The sequence below is a fragment of the Somniosus microcephalus genome, chromosome 1 (assembly GCF_052327205.1).
Source record: "Somniosus microcephalus isolate GS21.2 chromosome 1, FLI_Smic_1.0, whole genome shotgun sequence".
Classification (NCBI taxonomy): domain Eukaryota; kingdom Metazoa; phylum Chordata; class Chondrichthyes; order Squaliformes; family Somniosidae; genus Somniosus; species Somniosus microcephalus.
In genome coordinates, this window is record NC_140987.1 from 108,490,453 (window position 1) to 108,514,091 (window position 23,639).

Here is a 23,639-nt window from a genome sequence, read left to right on the forward strand (position 1 = left end):
CGTCAGGCAGGGTTTCAGGCATGTGGGGGGGGGGGGGGGGAAATCCCGAATTTGGGGGTCCTGACACCATCCCGCCCAAAACCCCACCCCACGCAAGTTTCAGGGGCGGCGGGTACCCACCCTGCACTGGGACCCGCCGAAACCAGGCGGGAAGGGATTAGTGCCAATTAACTGCCTGTTAACAGGTAGTTAACAGGCAGTTTTTAGCCTAATCCCTATTTTGAGGGGTTTCGTGTGGGATTCCCGACAGCTCCAAACCACGCCAGGTTAGAGCAAGCGGGCTGTCGGGTTGAAGGAGTTGGAGGGGTCGCAATGTCGGTGCTCAGGTGAGTGATGGGTGCATGAGTGCAAAGGTAAGTGTGTTTGGTGTGTCTAAAGTGTGTAAAGAACTTATACCTACCTGTACTTACCTTAACAGCCTTTCTTCCTGTAACCGTCGGGAGCCCATCACTCAGCCGGCACTTAAAGCTGAACGGCTACGATCTGTGAAAAGTGACAGCCTTCAGCTTTGAGTGCTGCTGAGAGTTCTAACTGAGTCTGCGTAGAAGAATTCAGGTTAGAACTCAGACTGTCAGTGTTTCACAGCTTCAAACAGCTGTGAAACACTGATATTTCATCTGTCAAGAACTCTTGACAGATGAAATTGCAGTCTGTGACATCACCTGTTGCTGGGTGGCCCTTAATTGGCCTGCTGATCCCGCTGGGCGGGCTCAACAAGGTCAATCAAGGGAAAATCACGCGGATTGGCTGGACGTCGAAGTAGGCGGGTCTAAAACCCGAAAGTTATAGTCCCGCCTTCTTCCCGACAGCTTTAGGAAAATCGATCCGTGTCTTCGTGGTTTTCCACGTTCAACACAAAAACAATGCAATTGCTTGGTGTCATCTATTTGATGTCATATCTTCAAAGTCGTCTTGTTGGTACGGTTTTTACTATATCTAAATGAAAGACACTTCAACTGAATGCTTCATGCATTTCTAGCTATCTCAATTGGTTGCATATTTAATCATATTTAATCCGGCATCTCCACACCATATTTAATCATGTTTCCTGTCATCCAAGTTTAACATAAAACTATTTGACCAGCAGATGTTTCTTTTACTTGATGTCATGTTTCAAAGGCACATGCCTCTTTTAATGTTTGTGTTTCTGTTTTATCATGTCAGCTCTTCACACTTTAAACTGAGCATTTTCATTGTGTTTGTTGCAAACCGTAGACCTTTCGGAAGCACCAATGGTTTGCTTCAATCTTTCATTGTTTTAGAATATTTAACTAATTCCCATTTCAAAGCTTGTTTACAACTTTGTTATCAACTGATCTTATCTCAGAAGCCTGTATTTCTGTTTACAGCCTTGTCTGCTGAGACTTGTCTTTTAAACCCAGTATGTCTTTTATTAATGATATTAGAAAGCTGTTCATAGTATCGTGTATTTCTCTGAATCATGGCTATTCCTTCATACGCGGGGGGCGCAGCACCATGGAGCGCTACTGGCTCCGCCGCTGCTAACCTCCCACTAAATTTCGCGGGAGGCATTAGCAGCGCCGCGCCCGGGCACGAAGGGCTTTGCACCCCGGGGGCACTAATGGGAGGCACAAAGCAACCCAATTTCCCCCCCCCCCTTTGTTATATCCGTGTATCTTAATGTTGTGTCCTTCAATAATCAGACAACAGACTGCAGGGAACGATCAACAGGTGTTTACTGAATGAGGGTTCAAACTGCAACTGACTGTACAGATCACTACTCAGGGTTTATATAGAGGTGTGGTCACTGCCGGTACTACAGTATACATGAGCTGTAGAAAGTAGTTCCCCCCCTTAAAGGTACATACATTACAATTCCTCCCCTTTTAGATTAACAGTACCATAACACTCATTTAACAATTAAATATCAAACTAATTACAATTAACACTTTTAACATGCAACATTAACTGAAAATAGTCTATTTATAAATTCAGTCTTTGGGGAGGCTTCCTGATTCTTTCTGGATTACGCCTTTCCCGAGTGTCTCGCTCTTGGTGCGGAGGCAATTCTAACACCCTGTCGTCAGTTGATTCATCAGCGTCCAATGCTATTGTTTCTGAGGTAGATGCGACCTGTACGCCGGGTTCCTCACCAGGTACGTATGGCCGAGACATGGGGTTGACTCATTCCTGTGACTCTAGGATCTGGTCAGCATGGCGTCTCACAATGTTCTCCCCAACATCCACTGTGTACATTAGTGGCCCCTGCAGTGTGCATATCGTTCCTGGTTGCCATTTCTCTGTTCGGTCGTCGCGGGCCAAGACTGGTTGCCCTACATTGAAGCTCCTTGTCGGCTTCTCATTGATGTGCTGGAATTGCTTACACTCAACATCTCTTCGTACATTTGGTCTGAGCAAATCCAGACGAGATCTCAACCTTCGGTTAAAGAACATCATGGCCGGGGCCTGGTTGCTGACTGCATGTGTCGCATTTCTGTAGGCTAACAGGAAATTGTCCACCTTATGCTGCAGTGGAATGTCGTCATCGCACATGGCCTTTACTGCTTTTTTAAAGGTTTGTACGAACCTCTCAGCCAATCCATTTGTGGCTGGATGATACGGGGCATATGTGTAATGCCTTACCCCATTCCTTTTCATAAATCTTCAAAACTCTTTGGACACAAACTGTGGTCCGTTATCAGAGCAGATCTGCTCTGGCAAGCCGTTCCTGGCAAAAATGGTCCGTAGAACTGCAATAGTTTTCTCCGTGGTGGTGGAGGACATTTTGATCACCTCAGGCCATTTCGAGTGCGCATCCACGGCTATTTAAAAACATTGAGTCCAGAAGGGACCAGCAAAGTCAATATGCACCCATTGCCATGGAGATGAAGGCCACTCCCATGGGTGTAGAGGGGCATGTGGTGGTGCATTTTGGACCTTCTGGCATCCTGAGCAGCTCTTTGTCAGGTCCTCGATTTGCTGATCGATCCCCGGCCACCACACCTAAGCCCTAGCAAGGCTTTTCATTTTCACCCCTCCCAGATGACCTTCGTGAAGCTCATTGAGCACTCTCTCCCTTAACTTGGGTGGAATTACCACTCGGGATCCACACATCAAGGTCCCCTGGCATACTGACAGCTGTTCTCTTCTGGATGAGAATGCTGGCAACAGTGAGTCGCCATGTGCTGGCCATCCCTTCACCGACAAATCATATACCCGAGACAGTGTCGGATCATTTTGGGTCTCCTTCTCTATACCAGCGTTAGTTACTGGCAAGCATTCAATTATAGTCGAATGAAATATTTCGACAGGATCCACTGCTAGTGCTTCCTCCGCAGTAGGCAGTGGCAGGCGTGATAGCCCATCAGTGTTTCCATGCTGTTTCGTGCCCTTATACTCGATTTCATATTGGTGCGCCCCTAGAAAAAGGGACCATCTTTGTAGCCGTTGCGCAGTCATCACCGGAACGCCCTTCTTTGGATTAAAGATGGAGACAAGTAGTTGGTGGTCAGTCAGCAAGGTGAACTTCTGCCCGTGCAGATAGTGATTGAACTTTTTCACTCCCCACACTAGGCTGAGGGCCTCCCTGTCAATCTGGGCGTAGTTACGCTCGGCTGAGGTTAGTGACCGAGACGCAAAGGCTACTGGCCTCTCCGAGCCGTCCGGGAATTTGTGCGACAGCACCGCTCCAATGCCATAGGGTGATGCATCACACGCCAACCGAATTGGTAGTGCTGGGTTGAAATGAGCCAACACCTCTTTTGATGTGATCAATGCTTTGCTCTTCTGGAAAGCTCGTTTACATTCGTCACTCCACTTCCATGGTACCCCCGTTTGCAGTAGGGTGTTCAGTGGGTGTAGTACGGTAGACAAATTCGACAAGAACTTATGGTAGTAGTTCACCAGCCCGAGGAACGACCTCAGTTGTGACACATTTTCCGGTGCTGGAGCCTTGACTACTGCCTCAATCTTTTCTGGGGACTTATGTAACCCCTCTTTATCAATAACATGGCCACAATACGAGATCTGCTTCTGGAAAAACTCGCATTTGTGGTGATTAGCTCGGAGCCCATATTCCTTCAATCTAGTGAGCACCTGCTCCAGGTTGGTGAGGTGATCACTCTCATTTTTGCCCGTGACCAGGATGTCGTCCAAATAACACTGGGTCCCTGGAATCCCTTGCAGGACTTGTTGCATTGCCCTTTGCCAAATCGCCAGAGCTGATGCTACCCCGAACACCAGCCGGTTGTATTGGTAGAGACCTTTATGAGTGTTGATCGTGAGGTACTGTTTCGAGGCTTCTTCTACCTCCATTTGCAGGTACACCTGGGCCAGATCAATCTTAGTGAAGCGTTTCCCTCCAGATAGCGAGGCGAAAATACCTTCAATCCGCGGAAGCGGATATTGTACAGTGTGAAAGACTGGGTTCACTGTTACCTTAAAGTCCCCACAGATGCAAACCTTCTTTGGTTCCCCAGGCGTATTACTCAATGACCTCTTCATTACAGGAATGATGGGTGTAGCCCACTCGCTCCAGTCCACTTTGGACAGTACTCCTGAATGTTCCAAACCTTCCAGCTCTGCTTCGACGGCTGGGCGGATCGCATAAGGTACCGGTCTGGCCTTAAAAAAAAAAAAAAAAAAAAATTTTGGGCTTGCATTTTCCTCTATTTTGATCGTCGCTGTTATGCCTTTTAGTGTTCCGAGTCCCTGCTGGAACACTTCTTGTGCGTCAGTTAGCATTTTTGACAGTCGTCCAGGTGTGACGTCGTCATCCTTTTTGGCATCTACAGTCAGTGCTTGTATGGAATGCCAATCTAGCTGTATCTTCCGGATCCATTCACGTCCTAGTAGTGGTGGTCCTCCATCTGGCAATACATATAGGTCCATTTTTGGTGTTTCCTTGCCGTTATGTATAACGTTCACCCTTATTTTTCCTTTGGGGTAGACTTTTTGCCCCGTGTACGTCTTCAAGACAATCTTTGTATCTCTCAAGGGTATATGTGAGAATAGCCGCTTGTAGTCCCTTCGGTTTATGACTGTTAGGGCTGATCCTGTGTCCAATTCCATTTTCACTTGGACTCTTGCTATCTTGAGCGTGACCCAGATAGTTTGATGATCCTCCGTTTTGATCACATTGGCCCAGAACTTGGTGTCGGGGGCTTGCCGCGCGTGCAAGCCCCCGATGCGCACTCACCCTGCGCGCCGACATCTGAAACCTGGCCCGCAGTGGATTTCCTTTCAGTGGCCAGGTTCGGATGTCGGTGCGCTGTGCTAACCTGACCCAACGGCATAGTTAGTGCGATGTGCCGGCTGGGATCAGGTGAGCACTGTTCAGTCAATCAGGGGAGGGGAAACTTCATTCATAAGTTTGAGAGTAAGAACTGTCAAACTCATGAGAAGTACTGCACCCCAAAACACTACTTAAACTGTAAATAAAATTTTAAAAAACATCCCAATCATTAAATTAAGTATAAATAAGTTTAAAAAAATAATTTAAACAATTTTTTTTTTTTTGAAAAAAATAAATTTTTAATAAAAAGGGTCTAAAACTAAACTTACCTTATTGTAGATTCTTTAAAATAATAAACCTGTGGAAAAAAAAATTCTAAATTGCACTAAAGCACCACTTACCTGTAAAAATAAATACTTACGTGTGCTTTTACACATGCGCAAATCCCCCAAAACAGAGGAAATCCAAGACGCACGTGCTGCCTCCTACAGCGCACGCGCTAGCCTCTTCAACTCTTGGGTTAGAGGAGAGGAAATGCCGGTTTTCAGCGCATGCGCTGTGCATGCTGAAAACCAGCATTTCCTCCAGCCAGACGCGTGAGTACCCCTTCCGTACTCACGCGTTTGGGGAGGAATTACTGCCCCAATATGTAGTTTCAGACAACCCAGCTCCTTGTTTCCGGAGTCTGTATCACTCTTCTGTTCGTCTGAACTACTCTCCGTCACCTTATGTACCTTCTTGTACTTCTCCTGTGGAGATTTTTTGCTGCTGGTTTTCTTTCCCGACCTGCAGACTCTTGCTATGTGTCCTACTTTTCCACACTGTCTGCACACTTGGTCCTTGAACCAGCAATCATTATGGTCGTGTGTTGTTCTGCCGCAGCGATAGCACTTCACTGTTCCGTATGACATTTCATTTGTGCCATATTCTTGCGGTCTCCGTTGTATCTCTGCAGCGTCCCGTGCGGCTGCTTTGTGTGATACTGCCATGCTGAAAGCCTTGTCCAGCGTAAGATCCTTTTCTAATAGAAGCCGTTTCTGGGTTCCTTCACTTTGAAGCCCACACACAAACTTGTCCCTTAAAGTATCTGCTTGTCCCATTCCAAACTGGCAGTGTTTTGATAGCTTGCACAGTTCCGTTAAATACTCAGCATTACTTTCATCTTTATGCTGGTTCCTTTTGTGAAACTTAAATCTTTCTGCTATCAGCAGCGGTGTGGGGTTTAAGTGGTCCTGTAGGATTGACACTATGTTTTCAAAATCCTTTTCTACTGGCTTCTCTGGGATTACTAGGTTTCGTAGTAAGCCATACGTTTTTGCACCTATTGAATTCAACAATACCAGCGCTTTCTTGTCATCTGGCACTTAATTCGCCTTGCAGTGTACTTCTATGCATTCGACATATGTCGTTCAATCTTCGACTTCATTGTCGAACGCTGTGATACTGCCACTCTTCGGCATTTTTGGGTGTGGTTAGACTGGCTTAAAATGGCGTCTCCCGCGCTTTCCTTTCTTCCCCGCTGCGGCTTAAAATGGCGTCTCCCGCGCTTTCCTTTCTTCCCCGCTGCGGCTTAAAATGGCGTCTCCCGCGCTGCTGCCAACGCCGCTCTCGGCGGTCCGTGTGGCAAATGGCAACACCCTGTGGGTTTCGTGCGCTACTCCTGCGCTGCTGCCAATGCTGCTCTCTGCAGTCCTCGTGGCAATGGCAGCGCCTCGCGTTTTCCTGCGCGCCCCTCTCCCCCGTTGACGCTGCTCGGCCCTTGAACACCGGCTGCACTTTGCTCTCTCTTGCCTCTCTCCCCCATTGACGCCGCTCAGTCCTGAACACCGGCTGCGCCCTGTGCGCTCTGCCCTCTCTCTCTCCCCCGTCGACGCTGCTCAGCCTTTTTCTGTGCCGCTGTCCAGGAAGGGTCTGCGCAGTACCTGTTGCCAGCCCGTTTCGCTGGACCACCGTGACTGGAAAGCCAAGCCTGGCTCTCGACAGCCTCCCCTGCAATGCTGAAATCTCCGCTGGATGACTGGGCGGTTGCCCGTGGTCGACGCCCATGCTTCTGGACCTCCTTCCACTGTTCTCCAGGAGCGAATCCCTGGGAGGTGATGCAGTGTTGCAGGTAGTTTCGAATCTGCGTCGTCGCCAATGTTATATCCGTGTATCTTAATGTTGTGTCCTTCAATAATCAGACAACAGACTGCAGGGAACGATCAACAGGTGTTTACTGAATGAGGGTTCAAACTGCAACTGATGTGGTCACTGCTGGTACTACAGGATACAGGAGCTGTAAAAAGTAGTTCTCCCCCTTAAAGGTACATACATTACACCCTTAAAGGCTTGTGGAAGAACACATGTCCTGCAAGTGTCACATTTACTTCCTGTAACACACTTCTGCAATGCTGATGTCTGTCATATCTAAACTAAACCTAAGCAAACTTGCATTCGATTAAGATTAGAGTAGTATGGAAAAGGAGAAAAGGACAAGGAACAATCAAATGTAAAAACAATCAGCTGAAGGAGGGCTAATTTCAGTGAGTTGAAAGTGGATCTGGCCCTGCTGGATTGGAATCAAAGATTGGCAGCTATAACAGTAAATGAGCAATGGGAGGCCTTCAAAGAGGAGATAGTTCAGGTACAGACTTGACACATTCCCAAAATGGGGAGAGGAATGGCATCCAAAGCTAGAGTACGCTGGATGACTAAAGATATAGACATTAAAATGAACAGAAAAAAGAGGCTTATGATAAATGTAAGGATCATAATACAATAGAGAACCAAACAGAATACAGGAAGTGCAGTGTGAACTGAAAAAGGGAGTAAGAGATGCAAAGCGCGTGTATGAGAATAGATTAATGGATAACCTAAAAGGGAGCCCAAAAGTATATTATAAATCTATAAATAGTGAAAGGGTAGTCAAAGGAAAGTTGGGGCCAATTAGGGACCAAAAAAGAGATCTTATTGTGGAGGCAGAGGGCATGGCTGAGGTACTAAATGAGTATTTTGCATCTATCTTCACTAGAGAAGAGGATGCTGCCAATGTTAGAGGAGGTACTTAAAAGGCTCAAAGTAGAAAAGTCCCGGTCCAGTTGGGATGCATCCAATGTTGCTGAGAGAAGTAAGGGTGGAGATCGTGGAGGCTCTGGCCACAATCTTCCAATCCTCCTTAGATATGGGGGTGGTGCCAGAAGACTGGAGGATTGCAAATGTTACAGCCCTATTCAAAAAAAAAAAAGGGAGAGGGATAAACCCGGCAGCTACAGGCCAGTCAGCCTAACATCTGTAGTTGGGAAACTTATTTAGAGACAATAATCTGAGACAAAATTAATTATTACTTGGAAAAATACGGTTTAATAAATGACAGCCAGCATAGATTTGTTAAAGGTAAATCATGTTTTACTAACTTGAGCAAATTAATGGAGAGGGTTGATGAAGGTAGTGCGATTAATGTGTATATGGACTTTCAAAAGGCATTTGATAAAGTACCACATAATAGACTTGTTGGCAGAATTGAAGCCCATGGGATTAAGGGGATGGCAGCATGGATATGAAATTGGCCAAGACACAGAAAGCAGAGAGTAGTGGTGAACGGTTGTTTTTCAGACTGGAGGGAATTATACAGTGGTGTTCCCCAGGGGCCGGTATTGGAACCACTGTTCTTTTTGATATATATTAATGAACTGGACTTGGATATACACGGCATAATTTCAAAGTTTGCAGATGATACAAAACTCGGAAATGTACTTAAGGAGGACATGGACAGACTGGTGAAATGGGCAGACACATGCCAGTGAAATTCAACGCAGAGAAGTGTGAAGTGATGCATTTTGTTAGGAAGAATGAAGAGAGGCAACATAAACTAAATGGTACAATTTTGAAGGGGGAGAAGGAACAGAGACACCTGGGGGTGGATGCACACAAATCTTTTAAGGTTGCAGGACAAGTTGAGAAGGCTTTTTTTTTAAAGTTATCCTTTATTAGCTTTATATAAACAGAGGCATGGGGCTGGATTTTGTCAATGGGGAGCTTTTGGAGGCGGGACTTCCACTTGTTGGGTTTTAGTCCCACCTCCATCGACTTGTGGCCAACCCACACTATTTTCCCTTGATTGACCTTGTTAAGCCTGCCCAGCGAGCTTAGCAGGCCAATTAAGGGAAAGCCAGTTACAGGTGACGTCAGCGAGTGCCGTTTCATCTGTTGAGCTTTTGACGGATGAAATGTCATCATTTGACAGCTCTGTGAAGCTGTCAAACACTGACGATCTGTCTTCTAAGTTGTGTCTTTACTCAAGACTCAATTAGAAAGCCTTCCTGACCAGAAAGCAGAAGGCTGCAGCTTTTGACAGTTCAGCGGCCATTCTGCTTTCTGTGCCGGTGAGCGGAGGGACTCCCGCGACCTGAAGGGCGGAAGCCTACAGGAAGAAGTAAAGGTAAGTAAAACTTATTAAAACACTTTACACACACCTCACACACTTACCTCTGCACCCATTACTCACCTGCACACCGGACATCTCTGCCCCTCCGACCCCCGCAGACCGATGGCCCGCCTCGCTGACCCTGGCGAGGTTCGGCGCTGTCGGGAAGCCCACACTTCAGGGCTCAAAATAGGGATTAGCCAAAAAACTGCCTGTTAATTACCTGTTAACAGGCGGTTAATTGGCATTAATCCCCTTCCCGCCTCGAGAAGGAGGGACCCAACGTGGTTCGGCTACCCGCCTCCTGGCAAGATGGCATGGAGGCGGGTTGGGCACCCGCCTCCAAATTCTACCATTTTCCCGGCAGTCCTGCCTCCAAACCTGCCTCCCCAGGGCTGGCAAAATCCAGCCCATAGAGTACAAAAGCAAGGAATTTATTATAAACCATCCTAAATCGCTGGTTAGGCCCTGGCTGGAGTATTCTGGACACCACACTTTTGGAAGGATATCATGGCCTTGGAGAGGGTGTAGAGAAGAATTATTAGAATGGTGCCAGGAATGAAAGCCTTTAGTTAAACATGGCAAGACTAGAGAAGCTGATGTTCTCCTTAGAGTAGAGAAGGTTAAGGGGAGATTTAATAGATATTTTCAAAATTATGAAAGGTTTTGATGGAGTAAATAAGGAGAAACTATTTCCAGTGGCAGAAGGTTCAATAACCAGAGGACACGGATTTCAGGTACTGGCAAAAGAACCAGATTCGAGATGAGGATTTTTTTTTTTACGCAGTGAGTTGTTGTGATCTAGAATGAAGTATGTGAAAGGGTGATGGAAGCAGATACAATAATAATTGTCAAAAGAGAATTGGCTAAATACTTGCAGGGGAAGCATTTGCAGGGCTATGGGGAAATGGCAGCAGAATGTAATTAATTGGATAGCTCTTTCAAAGAGCCAGCGCAGGCACAATGGGCTGAATGACCTCCTTCTGTGCTGTATGAAGTCCTTCCACTTCCAAGATAGATGGCACTGTATTCCATAGCCACCTGAGACCTACTGAAAAGTAGCCTGCTCACTCTTCTCTACTTTCAGACCCCTTTCCCACCTAAACTACTGTACCCCCTCCGTCACCAGATTGCTGCCACGCTAACGAACCCCATTTCCATGCTAAAGAAAAGCCAAAAGAACATAAGAATTAGGAGCAGGAGTAGGCCATATGGCGCCTCGAGCCTGTTCCACCAGTCAATAAGATCATGGCTGATCTTCGACCTCAACACCACTATCCTGCCCGATCTCCATATCCCTTGATTACCTTTAGAGTCCAAAAATCTACCCATCTAGCTCAGCTTTGAATATACTCAATGGCTTAGCATCCACAGCCCTTTGAGGAAGAGAATTCCAAAGATTCACAACCCTCTGAGTGAAGAAATTCCTCCTCATCTCAGTCTTAAATAGCCGACCCCTTATTCTGAGACTACGTCCCCCAGTTCTAGGCTCTCCAGCCAGGGGATACAACTTCTCAGAATCTACCCTGTCAATCCCCTTCAGAATCTTGTGTTTCAATGAGATCACCTCTCATTCTTCGAAACTCCAGAGAGTATAGGCCCAATCTACTCAATGTCTCCTCATAGGACAACCCTCTCATCCCAAGAATCAATCTAGTGAACCTTTGTTGCACTACCAGGTATATCCTTCCTCCGATGAGACCGAAACTCTGCACAGTACTCCAGGTGTGGTCTAACCAAAGCGCTGTACAATTGGAGCAAAACTGCTTTACTCTTGTACTCCAACCCCCTTGCAATAAAGGCCAACATGCCATTTGCCTTCCTAATTGCTTGCTGTACCTGCATGCTAACTCTCTGTTTCCTGTACGGGGATACCTAAATCTGTCTGAACATCAAAATGTAATAATTTCTCACCATTTAAAAAAATATTCTGTTTTTCTATTCTATCAAAGTGAATAACCTCACATTCCCCCACATTATATTCCATCTGCCACCTTTTTGCCCACTCACTTAACCTGTCTATATCTCTTTGCAGGCTCTTTGTGTCCTCCTCACAGCTTACTTTCCCACCTAGCTTTGTATCATCAGCAAACTTGGATACATACTTGGATCTATGTTCCTGCTATGACTAGGAATCAATTAAGTTGGTTAACTGGCATTTTATAGTTGAGGTGGAATTCCCTAAAACCCTTCTACATGCTAAACTGGGCAACCTCTATAATTGAAATGCCTTTCACCACTCCACCTTCCCCTGCTGCTGCTTCCTACCATGCCTTGGCACTCGTGAAATGAGGTCTCCGGTTTTATTTCTGTTCAATAATATGATTTCAGCTACAGTGGTAGCAGGGTTGCAAAATCTTGGTCTTGTTGCCCAGGCTATGGACGGGAATAAATCAGCCAGCGTCCTACTCCTATTTCCTACTCAATGAAGTTGTGCTAGAAAATGCACATGTGGAAATGATCTGGCTTGTCTCTGATGCCCCCCATTGGTTAAATAGCCTGCTAACCTACCCTTGCCATGGTGCCTAGGCTCACGTGAGAAACGGTCACTTGGGCAAGAGGTCCTGAAGGAAAGCTAGTGCCTGTGGAATTGTAGCCCAGCATGTGATGATGCCTTCAGGAGATGAGAAAGCTGGGAGGGGGGTAAAAAAAAACTTCCATTAGATAAACTGTGCAATAGCCTGGTCTGTACTGAATACAAGACAGAATGAGCACAACAGTATTAATGCACCAAATTTAAACTTCCTCCTAGGCTGCATTTATACTGCACTCTTTGGGAACTCAAACTGGTTTGAGAAGGCCTCCTGGAGGGGGTGCCACAGTCTCTAAATGTTATTGCACATCATTGTCTTTTGCGTTATTCTGCCACTATTATATTGGTCTGCACCCAAACCACTGTGTGCACAAAAGTGGTTGTATAAATGCAGCCCTAGTGTGTTCCATTTCACAGAAAGCTTAACATCAAAGGTATATTGGAGTTAATATTTGATACAGATACTGCAGAAACCTGGGAGATGGGGTTTGTCATGACAAACCACCCAATAAGCTGGACTTGTATTTTTAAACTGGTGTGTTTACAGACTGCTGTCTGGCTAGTCAGCTTAACTGAATTATTGGGTCCAATGTCACTGTTATTTCCTGGTGAGTCAGTGATCCCCATCATGCATCCCATATGAATATAATTGTCTTTATTTTTGTTAAACTATATATTTTCACTGGACTAATTTAGAAGTCACTTTGACAAATATAACAACTTTGTGCTCAGTGTTATATTACTCTTAAAACAAAAAACAGTTTCACATGTTTTTGCTCCCCATTTCAGGTAGAATACAACTGTCTTTATTGTGAAGACCAAAAACATTATTTCTTAATAAAGAAGCTGACTAACTAAAGAGGCTGAAAATATTAGTAACAAAGGAACAGAAAGTAATTGCAAACCTGCCAAAATATCAGTATTGTTGAAATACAATCTTATGTCCCTAGAGATCCAGAATTTAGCAATAAACAGCTGTAGTTTTAATGTGCTGCAACGTTTGCTGAAGCACGGTCTTGGGTTGGAATAATTAAACTGACAATGCAGGCAGCAGTCTGAAAAAAAACAGTTTAATAATGGAGTTCCTGATACTGGCCCTATCAGGGAAGATACTGATTGACTAGTTGGAGGGTGATTATCTCCTTCCTGCTGAAGCTCACTCACAGGTAGCCCTAATCTATCCTTTCCTGGATTGGTATCCATTTTCTATACATCTCTCTATGAAGTGGCTAAGGACTTCTTTATATATTAATTAACAGTGCTATATAAATGGGGGTGGTGTAGAAGCTCTCCAATGACTCAATTAAAATAGTTAAGGCAGTGAGTAACTGCACCATAAAGAACAGGAAGGTCCCATGTTCTATCCCTAGTGTGTGCTGATTTTAGTTGATCAAACAAAGATGTTGGTTGGGTCACTACAGTTGGCCTCAGAATTTGACTATAATTGACTCAAATAGGAAGAGGAATATCTGCTGGAGTTGCTAGTCCTGATTACTATTGAGCAACACCTGCTGGAAGTGCGCCTGTGTGAAGAACAACTGAAGCCTACCTTTATAGAGTGCCTTTCATGTGACCAAACATCCAGGTGGCGTGGCAGCTGGTGAGAAATTGGGGGAGGTTACTGAAGGCGCAGTCAAAGAATTAAGTTTAGATGAGTCTTTTAAAGATGGAGAAAGTTAATAGTTAATTTGTACAAACCTTAGTTAGGTTCCATTTGGAGTACTATGTACAGTTTTGACGCCCTATTATAGGAAGGTTTTAAAAGCAATGGAAAAGGTGCAGTATGTTAATATAAGTATTATGGCTTTGAAAGTTATGGGGTAACCTGGTATAAGTCTTCAAGATTATGGAGGATTTAATTAGGTAAATTATCGTAAATTGTTTCCACTGGAGTGAAATCAGGAATCTCTTTTTTCACACAAGGCTCGTGAAAATCTAGAACTCCCCCTCCCAAAAGGCTGTGGATGCTGGGTCAATTGAAATTTTCAAAAAGAATTAAAGGGGATGTCAGAAATATTTATTTACACAATGATGGTTGGAATGTGGAATTCTCTGCTACAGATCATCATTGAAGCAAAGACCATGCATTAAAAAAAAAGGAATTAGATAATTGCTTGAAAGAAATATTAACAGGTATGGGGAGCAACCAGGGCCATGGGCAGAGACTAGGTCGTTCATGTGAAGATAAACAATTGCTCAGATTTGGTGAGCCAAATGGCCTGATTCTATACAAAAGCAAAATACTACGGATACTGAAAATCTGAAATAAAAACAGAAAATGCTGGAAATACTCAGCAGGTCAGGTAGCATCTATGGAGAGAGAAACAAAATTAACGTTTCAGGTCGATGATCTTTCATCAGAGCTGATTCAATGCTGTAACATTATATGTAAAATGTAAAAAGGTATAGAAAGAGAATTTGCTGCAGGAGCCTGTGCTTGATGACTTTGCCACTGACTCGAGTGGATATTGGTGGGGGGAAAGAGTATGCACAGTAGACGAGAGTCAAAAGAGCAGAAAGTGCATGCCAGGGTGCAATGTTAGAGAAGATTACATGAGTGACTTAAGGATAAACATTTTTGAAAGTCAGTGAGGACAGAGATAACTGTGACTTCGTGAGGGATAAGATATTGGCTGCAGAGTTCTGAATTAGTTGGTGTTTGTGAGGGATGGAGCTGAGGTTCCAGAGGTGGAAGAAGGCAGTCTAGGCATGGACAGAGTTTGGTTTTATTAAGCTTAGCTTGGGGTTGAAAAGTACAATGAGTTTGTGAGCATAGGAGTCATGCAGCCTGGAATGGAGATGGAATTGGCATATGAGGTAGAACATTTCTGGTGGGAGCCAAATAGGATGGCTTTAGTTTTGCTGAAGTTGACTTTAAGAAAGTTTTGACTCAACTAGGATTAAATGTTGGACAGCACAGTGATAGTTGTGGAATCGAAGGGGACGACAGAAACGCAGAGTTGCAGCTTTGCTGCAGTGCCCTCTGTGACCGAACAACCTGTCAACATCCACTGTCTAGGCTCGTGTATAAAGAATGACCATGTTGGCGAGTTAGCAGAGGATGACTGGCACTCATGGAAGGGTAGCCCTATAATTCCCTTTGTGTTAATTAAGAAGGGGGAAAATATAGTAGTGTGGAATGGAGACTTGATTAATGTGTACAGTGGTTGCTGTCCTCTTAGTCACAGATCCCTCCATGACTAGAGAGACAGGCATAGAAATAGGACTGGAATTGAAGAATTTTTAAAAAAATTACGTATACCTATTTCTTTTGAAATAAGGAGGCTGCTTTGAATTTGCATCAAAATCATGAGTATTTGTATAGTATTGTATAAGATTTTTATGTGAAGTAAAGAATGGGCTCTACTAATAAATCATATGCTTTGCATAATAAATTTCATGCAGTAGAAACACGGCAGTTTGTAGTTATGTTTATAAACTTTTCAGTATTACTGATAAACTACAGCTGTGGTTGAAAAGGACAGAAGAGATCTAAAACGTATTGGAGAGAAGGCATTTTGTACAAGTAACCAATACTGTTAGTACAGCTTGGGGGAATCGTTCACTTTTCTCACATTTATTGGCCACCCTTGTTCATTGCACTGTTTCATCTAGGCTGCTTTCTGCAGATTGTTGCTCTGTGGTTAATCCAAATATTTCCCATACTTGTCTAAGCTAAAGTTAAGTTTGAAAAAGTTCAGCTGTTGGCATCTTTTCCACTGTGCAGATATCAATGGGTGAACAGCCATAATTATTACTATATTGTGGAACTAAAGGTAAATTACATGCTAGTAAATTATTGGGTGATTACGAATTCAGAAACATGTTTTTCTGACTTGTCTGTAATTTTTATATTGTGCATGCAGGTCACTTTTTTTGTATCAAAGTCACAGGAGAAAAGAACTACATTGGTCATTGTATTATTTCCTGTTTTTCTGTACATTTGAATGACACTGTTCCCTATTAATTCACTCCCCCTATTTGGTGTGATATGATTTTACTGTACCTTATCCAAATTGCTGTTGTTCATGTATGAGCCTTGATGGTGAATATTGAAAACGGGAGGCATCACATCCAAGCCTAACCATGTTCTCACCCAGCATCTATACACAAGTGCTTACACCAAGGGTGACTGGATCGTGATCCGGGTTGGATGAGATGCCCCCACTGTCAATATTCTTTTGTTTGCTGAGCCATTGGGAGAACTGCTGCACTTTAATCTTTATAGTAGAATTATGGTAGTTTTTTTTACGATCAAAAATTTTACTTCTAGATGAAGCTCACCAGTCAGATCCACATGGCTCCATTGGACCTGGAGGAGACCAGCACAGGCCTTTGCCTACAGCTAAAGGTAAGTGCTTTTTTTGTTGTTGCAAAGTTAGAAAATGAGAATTTAGCTAGTTTCCTTTGCAGTAGAGTGATAGAAGTGCAGGTTCTCCGTGCAGTACATTCCCAAATTGAGGGGAGGAAAATTGGAAATTCAGTATAGCCTTGTGGTGTTTGTACAACCAGCCAGTATATTGCGTGCAATCAGATTTCTAATAAATATAAGCAATTCACATTGCATGAACTCTAGTTTTTTGTTCATATGGTCAAGGAAACAAGCACCTTGCAATTATGTCATCTGGATATCCTGAAATGCTTTACTGCAATTAATTTCATTTTGAAGTGCAATCGTTGCTGCATCATTTTTACTTCCTCTTCACATTTTTGTGTCAACTTTTATTATGATTTCCTATGTGTATATTTAATAAACAAAATCCATATGCAACTTGTCATGCAGTCATAAACAATTACACAATTTGGCCACTGAACATTTTTTTGGTTTTAAAAATATTTTTTTAATTGTTTATTTCCTGTAGGATTTTATACACCCCCTGATGTTTTAGTGTGTTAATAAGGCTCCGACTCTAGCCTGTTCTGCCTGTCCCACACTTCTGTCTCTGGCCAGCATTTCTGCCCAATTCTCCATCCTGTTCACTGCCACCACTGGTCCCATGTGCTGGTCGGCCTCTTGGTCACCACTGCTGTCCTCTTTCCCCACACCTGATTAACCTCTTGGCTTTAAGTGCTCTTCCAATCGGCCTCTTGATGCCAACCAATCTCCCACCCCTGCCGGCCCCTGGGTGAATGGTCGTTACGGGTCCTTCAAGATGTTAGTACTATCAGTCTCCTTGTATCCGTTCTCTCATGCCCCGCTAACTGTTCTGGTCTTCCACACGACTGTCTGCTGAACAGCCCATTCTCTCCCGCTGCTATCACCTGTGCCACTGCATAAATTCAGGCTTTTGCAATAAAGCTGAAGTTTGTGACCCCAATTCAAGCACTGCTCAATTTTTGTTAGGCCCAATCTTCCACTCCCACCACTGATTTTATAATGGAAATGTTGAAATAAGGACAGAACATATGACTTTAAAATGTGTGCTGCTCACACTGGTTCAATTATCGCCCGCCCTCTATCCCACTTCACCAGAGGACCGCACTTGTCCTTGTCTCCCCATGTGCAATGCTGTGGGAGATCAAATTCAGATTAATGCTCACTTATAACACAGGGTTGAGTTTCACACATGACGATTCAAATTAAGTTGCTTCTAAACAAGATAAACAGCTGAATGATGCATCTTAATCCATATTTCCCGGTGATATACATGCAACAAATATTTTGAGCACCTGTTGTAATTTATTGAACCAGTAATGGAAATGTACAGATTATTATGAATAAAATGATTTTCTACTCTTCATACTGAACAATGTGTCTCCGTCTCCGCCGTATCTGCTCCGACGATGCCACCTTCCACACCAGTGCTTCAGACATGTCTTCCTTTTTCCGCAACCGAGGATTCCCCTCTACCGTGGTTGACACTGCCCTCGACCGTGTCAGTTCTATCTCCCACACTTCTGCCCTCACCCCTGCCCCTCCCTCCCGGAACCACGATAGGGTTCCCCTTGTCCTCACCTTTCACCCCACCAGCCTCCACATTCAACGGATCATCCTCCGGCATGTCCGCTACCTCCAAAGTGATCCCACCACCAAACGTATCTTCCCCTCCCCTCCCCTTTCAGCATTCCGCAGGGACCGCTCCCTCCGAGACACCCTAGTCCACTCTATCACCCCGAACAGCCCTTCCCCTTCGCCTGGCACCTTCCCGTGCAAGCGGAGGAGATGTAACACCTGCCCCTATACCTCCCCCCTTCCCACTGTCCAGGGCCCCAAACACCCCTTCCAGGTGAAACAGCGATTTACTTGTACTTCTCGCAATCTAGTATACTGTATTCGCTGCTCACGATGCGGTCTCCTCTACATTGGGGAGACCAAACGCAGATTGGGTGACCGCTTTGCGGAACACCTCCATTCAGTCCGTAAGGGTGACCCTGAGCTTCCGGTCGCCTGTCATTTTAATTCACCGCCCCATTCCCACTTGGACCTCACCGTCCTCGGCCTCTTGTATTGTTCCACGGAAGCTCAACGTAAACTCGAGGAACAGCACCTCCTCTTCCGATTAGGCACTCTGCAGCCTTCCGGACTCAATATCGAGTTCAACAATTTCAGATCATAAGCTCGGCCCCCATTTCATTTTTTCTTGTAATTGTTCCACTCCTTTCCCCACCCCCCTTTCCTTTTGTTTCTCTCTCACACCTGGCAGCTATCTTTTGCCCTGCCAGTACACTTTACACCTAATCCCAGCCTATTACCATCTCGTCTAGCTTCTAATCTCTTTTACTTCTTTTGTTTCTTTTATTCTTTTGTCCGATCGCAGCCCTGCCTTTGATCTAGTTTCTTTTCTTTCCAGTTTTGAAGAAGGGTCCGACCCGAAACGTCAACTCAAATTTCTCTCCACGGATGTTGCCTGATCTGCTGAGTTTTTCCAGCATTTTCTGTTGTTATAATGTATTGATAATGTTGGAATAAACAAAATGAGTTGATGTCCCCTCTTCTATTTCCCCTCCTTTTTTCATCCTCTTTTCCCCATCTCCTCTTCTCCTTTTCCGCCCCCGTCTCCTAGCCTCCTTTTCCGCCCCGCCCTGTCTCCTTGCCTCCTTTTCTGCCCCATCTCCTCCCACCTTTGAAAGGAGGTGCAATTGCATCATGACCAGTTTACATAGATTCATAGAACAGAGAGTAGACAAGGTTAAAGTAGTAGATGTAATATATCTAGATTTCCAGAAGGCCTTCAATAAAATACCACATCGTAGTCTAATGAATAAGTTCAGAGCATGTGGAATCAGGGGACAAGTACCAGAATGGATATCTAGCTGGCTGCAAAATAGAAAGCAGAGGGGGTGATTTTGCCAATGGGGGTGCATTGGAGACTGGACTGCTGCTTGGCGAGTTGATGTCCTGCCTCCATCGATTTGTGGCCAACCCACGCTATGTACCCTTGATAGACCTTGTTAAGCCCGCCCGGCGGGTTTAGCAGGTCAATGAAGGGAAAGCCGGTTACTGAGAATGTCAGCGTATGATGTTTCATCTGTCAAATTTTTGACATGAATTGTTATTGTTTGACAGCTCTGTGAAGCTGTCAAACAATGACATTCTCTGCAGTTTGATGAGTTCTTGAATTCAAAACCTCATCAAACCTCTTTCTTTTGCAGAAATTAGATGGTTGTTGCATTGGAGAATGCAATGGCCATCTGTCATCTCTGCCGCGGAGGTGCGAGACTCTCCGCATACCCACTGATTGAAGCCTGCAGGAAGAAACAAAGGTAAGTACACTTTTTCGAACACTTTCCACTTACCTCATATACTCCCCTCTCCACACTTGCACCCATCACTCACCTCCACAGCACACTTTTGGACCCCTCCCACCCCCACAGACCTACTACTCGCCTTGGTGACCCTGGCGGGGTTCAGAGCCTTCGGGAAGCCCGCACTTTTGTGGGTAAAATGGGGATAGTCCTCTTATCTGCCTGTTAACAGGCAGTTAAGTGGCTGTAATCCCCTTCCCGCCTCCAAGGAGACCGGACCAGGCGCGGGACGGCTACCCGCCTCCTGGCAAGATGGCACGGAGGCGGGTTGGGCACTGTAATGATATCAGCAAATAGTGATGGTATTTGCCTGTTTGATTATGATGCCTTACCAGCATGTTTGCATGTATTGATTACTTATGCCTGACCAGCAGAGGGCATGTGACAGAGACAAGCAGTTTAGTTTTAGTTTCGCTTTTAGATGGATCACTAGCATGGTGTCTCCTGTAATGCTGTTAAAAAGCGTTGAACAGACTTCAGATTAAAAGACATTCTCTTTCATAAATGTCTCGTCATTGAACCCACTAAGAAATCAATACATGGTGTCAGAAGTGATTGAAAGAGATGAAGAGGAAAAATCTGAAGTTAAATCAGCTCTCCACATATTAGCAAGCCAAAAGAGAACATCGTTACTTACCATTGAAGAATAGCTAACGAAGTGAAAAATGGAAGGTTTACACCCACCGGCGAAGCTTCAGTTGACAGGTAATGTGGCTGAAAATTGGAGGAGATTCAAACAACGTTTGGAGTTGTATTTATCAGCAATCGGAGCTGACGAGAAAAGTGATAAAAAGAAATCGTCAGTGTTCTTACATGTCGTGGGTGAGGAAGCGCTGGAGGTGTATAATAACTTCACATTCGCTGCTGATGGAGACAATATGAAGCTAGATAAAATAATGGAACAGTTTGAGGCCTACTGCATACCTAAACATAACGTGACGTTTGAGAGGCACAGATTTTTCACGTGTACAGAAAACGGGAGACACGATTGAACAGTATGTGACTGAACTGAGAAACCGAAGCAAAACATGTGAATTTGGGGGACTGACAGACTCGCTGATAAAAGACAGACTGGTGTGTGGTATTCCAGATAATGGTCTAAGGGAAAGACTGCAAAGAGAGCAAGATCTAGACCTGGGAAAAGCCATAGCACTGTGTAGGGCTACAGAGACTGTGAAGTCGCAGGCAAAAGAGCTGTTCAGTGACAGTAGCTGCAGCGTGGATGCAGTGAGAAAGAACGGACACAAACCGTTTAACAAAAAGAGTGCCAACGTGAAAAAAGAGGCGTGGCCAGCGAACAAAAATGAAAGGGACAACCGAAAGTCATGTAGTCGATGCGGTACACAGCATACACCAAGAAAGTGTCCAGCATATGGTAAAACATGCAATAGTTGCAACAAAAACAACCATTATGCCCGTTGCTGTAAGAACCAAGCGCAACAAAGCAAGGTCCATGCAGTAGATGAAAGCGAGATAGAGGAGTTCTATGTAGATGTCATGTCTGAAAACAAAGAAGAAAAAAGAGACTGGATGTTGACACTAAAAGTGAATGACATACACATTCCATTTAAATTGGATACTGGAGCACAAGTTAATGTGATATCAGAGACTGATTTTAAGAAAATTAGACCCAGACCAAAGATACATGGAATAAAAGTGAAAGTGACAGGATACTCAGGTACTGATATACCAGTGAAAGGAAGATGCATTGTTCCAAAAGCCACTAAATAGCTGTCCGCTTAGAATACAAAGAATGATGATCAGGCTGCAACGCTATACACTGAATGTTGCGTACACACCGGGTAAGCTGATGTATACAGCAGACACGTTGTCCAGAGCTGGTGACCCAAGTGAGCCCGCAAACACCAAAATGGATGAAAAAGTGAACGCCTACGTGGACATGATCACAAGTGCACTGCCCATAGCAGATGCAAAAATGGAGCTCATAAAGACTGAGACAAACAAAGATGAAACAATGAGACGACTGAGGAAAAGCATCTTGGATGGATGGCCCAACATGAAGCAAGACTGCTCACCTGACATGGCAGAGTACTGGAACTGCAGGGCGGAACTATCACTGGTCGAAGACATCATCTACAAAGGAAGTAAAATAGTTATCCCAAAGAGTCTGAGAAGAGAGATGCTAAAAAGGACCCATGGAGGACATCTGGGAATCGAAAAGTGTAAGAAAAGAGCACGAGAGGTGATGTACTGGCCACGAATCAACCAAGATGTGACGAATGAGGTGTCAAACTGCACAATATGCCTGAAATATTGAGCAAGCAATCCGGTAGAACCACTAAAGCCACACCTAGCGCCAGACAGACCTTACCAGAAGGTAGGCGCTGACCTATTTGTATGTCAAGGGAAGGACTATCTTGTAGTCACAGACTATTACTCCCTGTATCCAGAGGTTTGTAGACTGTACACCACCACTGCAGATGCTGTGATAAGATGTATGAAAGCCATATTCTCCAGACATGGCGTGGCAAGCGAGGTCTTCACAGACAACGGACCCCAGTTTTACAATGCAAGTTTCCGACACTTTGCCAAAGAGTGGGACTTTGTCCACACAACATCAAGTCCTCACTTTCCACAGTCCAATGGACTAGTGGAAAAATCGGTCCAGACAGTGAAAAGACTGATGTACAAGGCAAAAGACAGTGGAACTGACTTCTACCAGAGCATGCTTGTATACTGCACAACGCCGCTCGAGTGTGGTATGTCACCAGCCCAACTCCTGATGGGACGTCTGCTAAGGTCAAACCTACCCATCCCGGAGAACCTCCTGAAAACAAAAGAGGGGGAGAAAGTGAGGAAGTTCAAAGAACAACAGAAAGAAAAGCAAAAGTACTACTATGACAGAGGAACACAAAACCTACCTGAACTCCACACTGGTGACCAAGTAAGGTTCAAAGACAAAACAAACATATGGACTCAGAAGGGAACTGTCCTGAGTGAAGTTCAACCAAGATCATACACCATTCAGACAGATGAGGGTGCTGTTCTGAGAAGAAATCGTCGAGATCTTCTCATGGGACCAGCCACAGCAGGTCAAGAGACTGATACTGTTGAACAACCTGATCACACAGCTGAGAACCAATCAGAAAATCCTCAAGACACGTGAAGCCTCCTGAGAGACTCATTGAGCAAATTTAAGGACTATTGTTATAGAAGGAAGTAATGTTATCTTATTCTTTCTTCAAGTTCTAGTGTATTGACATATTTCATGTGAACACACAAAGCAAGGTTAAAAAACCTTGATCATGATAATGATAATGTAAGTTCATTAAGTGTTACAGTTAAAATGCAGATTAATACAAAGAAAACATGTTGTTAGTTAAAAGTAAAATACTTTTGTTTTAAGAAAGGGAGATGTAATGATATCAGCAAATAGTGATGGTATTTGCCTGTTTGATTATGATGCCTTACCAGCATGTTTGCATGTATTGATTACTTATGCCTGACCAGCAGAGGGCATGTGACAGAGACAAGCAGTTTAGTTTTAGTTTCACTTTTAGATGGATCACTAGCATGGTGTTTCCTGTAATGCTGTTAAAAAGCGTTGAACAGACTTTAGATTAAAAGACATTCTCTTTCATAAATGTCTCGTCATTGAACCCACTAAGAAAGCAATACAGGCACCAGCCCCCAAATATTGCCATTTTCCCGGCAGTCCTGCCTCCCCAGGGCTGGGAAGATTGCGCCCAGAGAGTTGGGTAAAGGGTAGCTTTTCAGAGTAGCAGAAGGTGGGAAGTGGTGTC

General features: G+C 44.5%; 1 protein-coding gene across 2 annotated transcripts in view; it reads left to right on the forward strand.

The window, feature by feature from the left end:
* ror2 (receptor tyrosine kinase-like orphan receptor 2) overlaps positions 1-23,639 on the forward strand; it is a 450,069-nt gene that overhangs the window by 311,252 nt on the left and 115,178 nt on the right. For both annotated transcript variants that reach the window (XM_085984540.1, XM_085984543.1), the window contains exon 2: positions 16,403-16,480. In XM_085984540.1, coding sequence (XP_085840666.1) covers positions 16,403-16,480 — 78 coding nt within the window. The remainder of the gene's footprint in view (positions 1-16,402; positions 16,481-23,639) is intronic.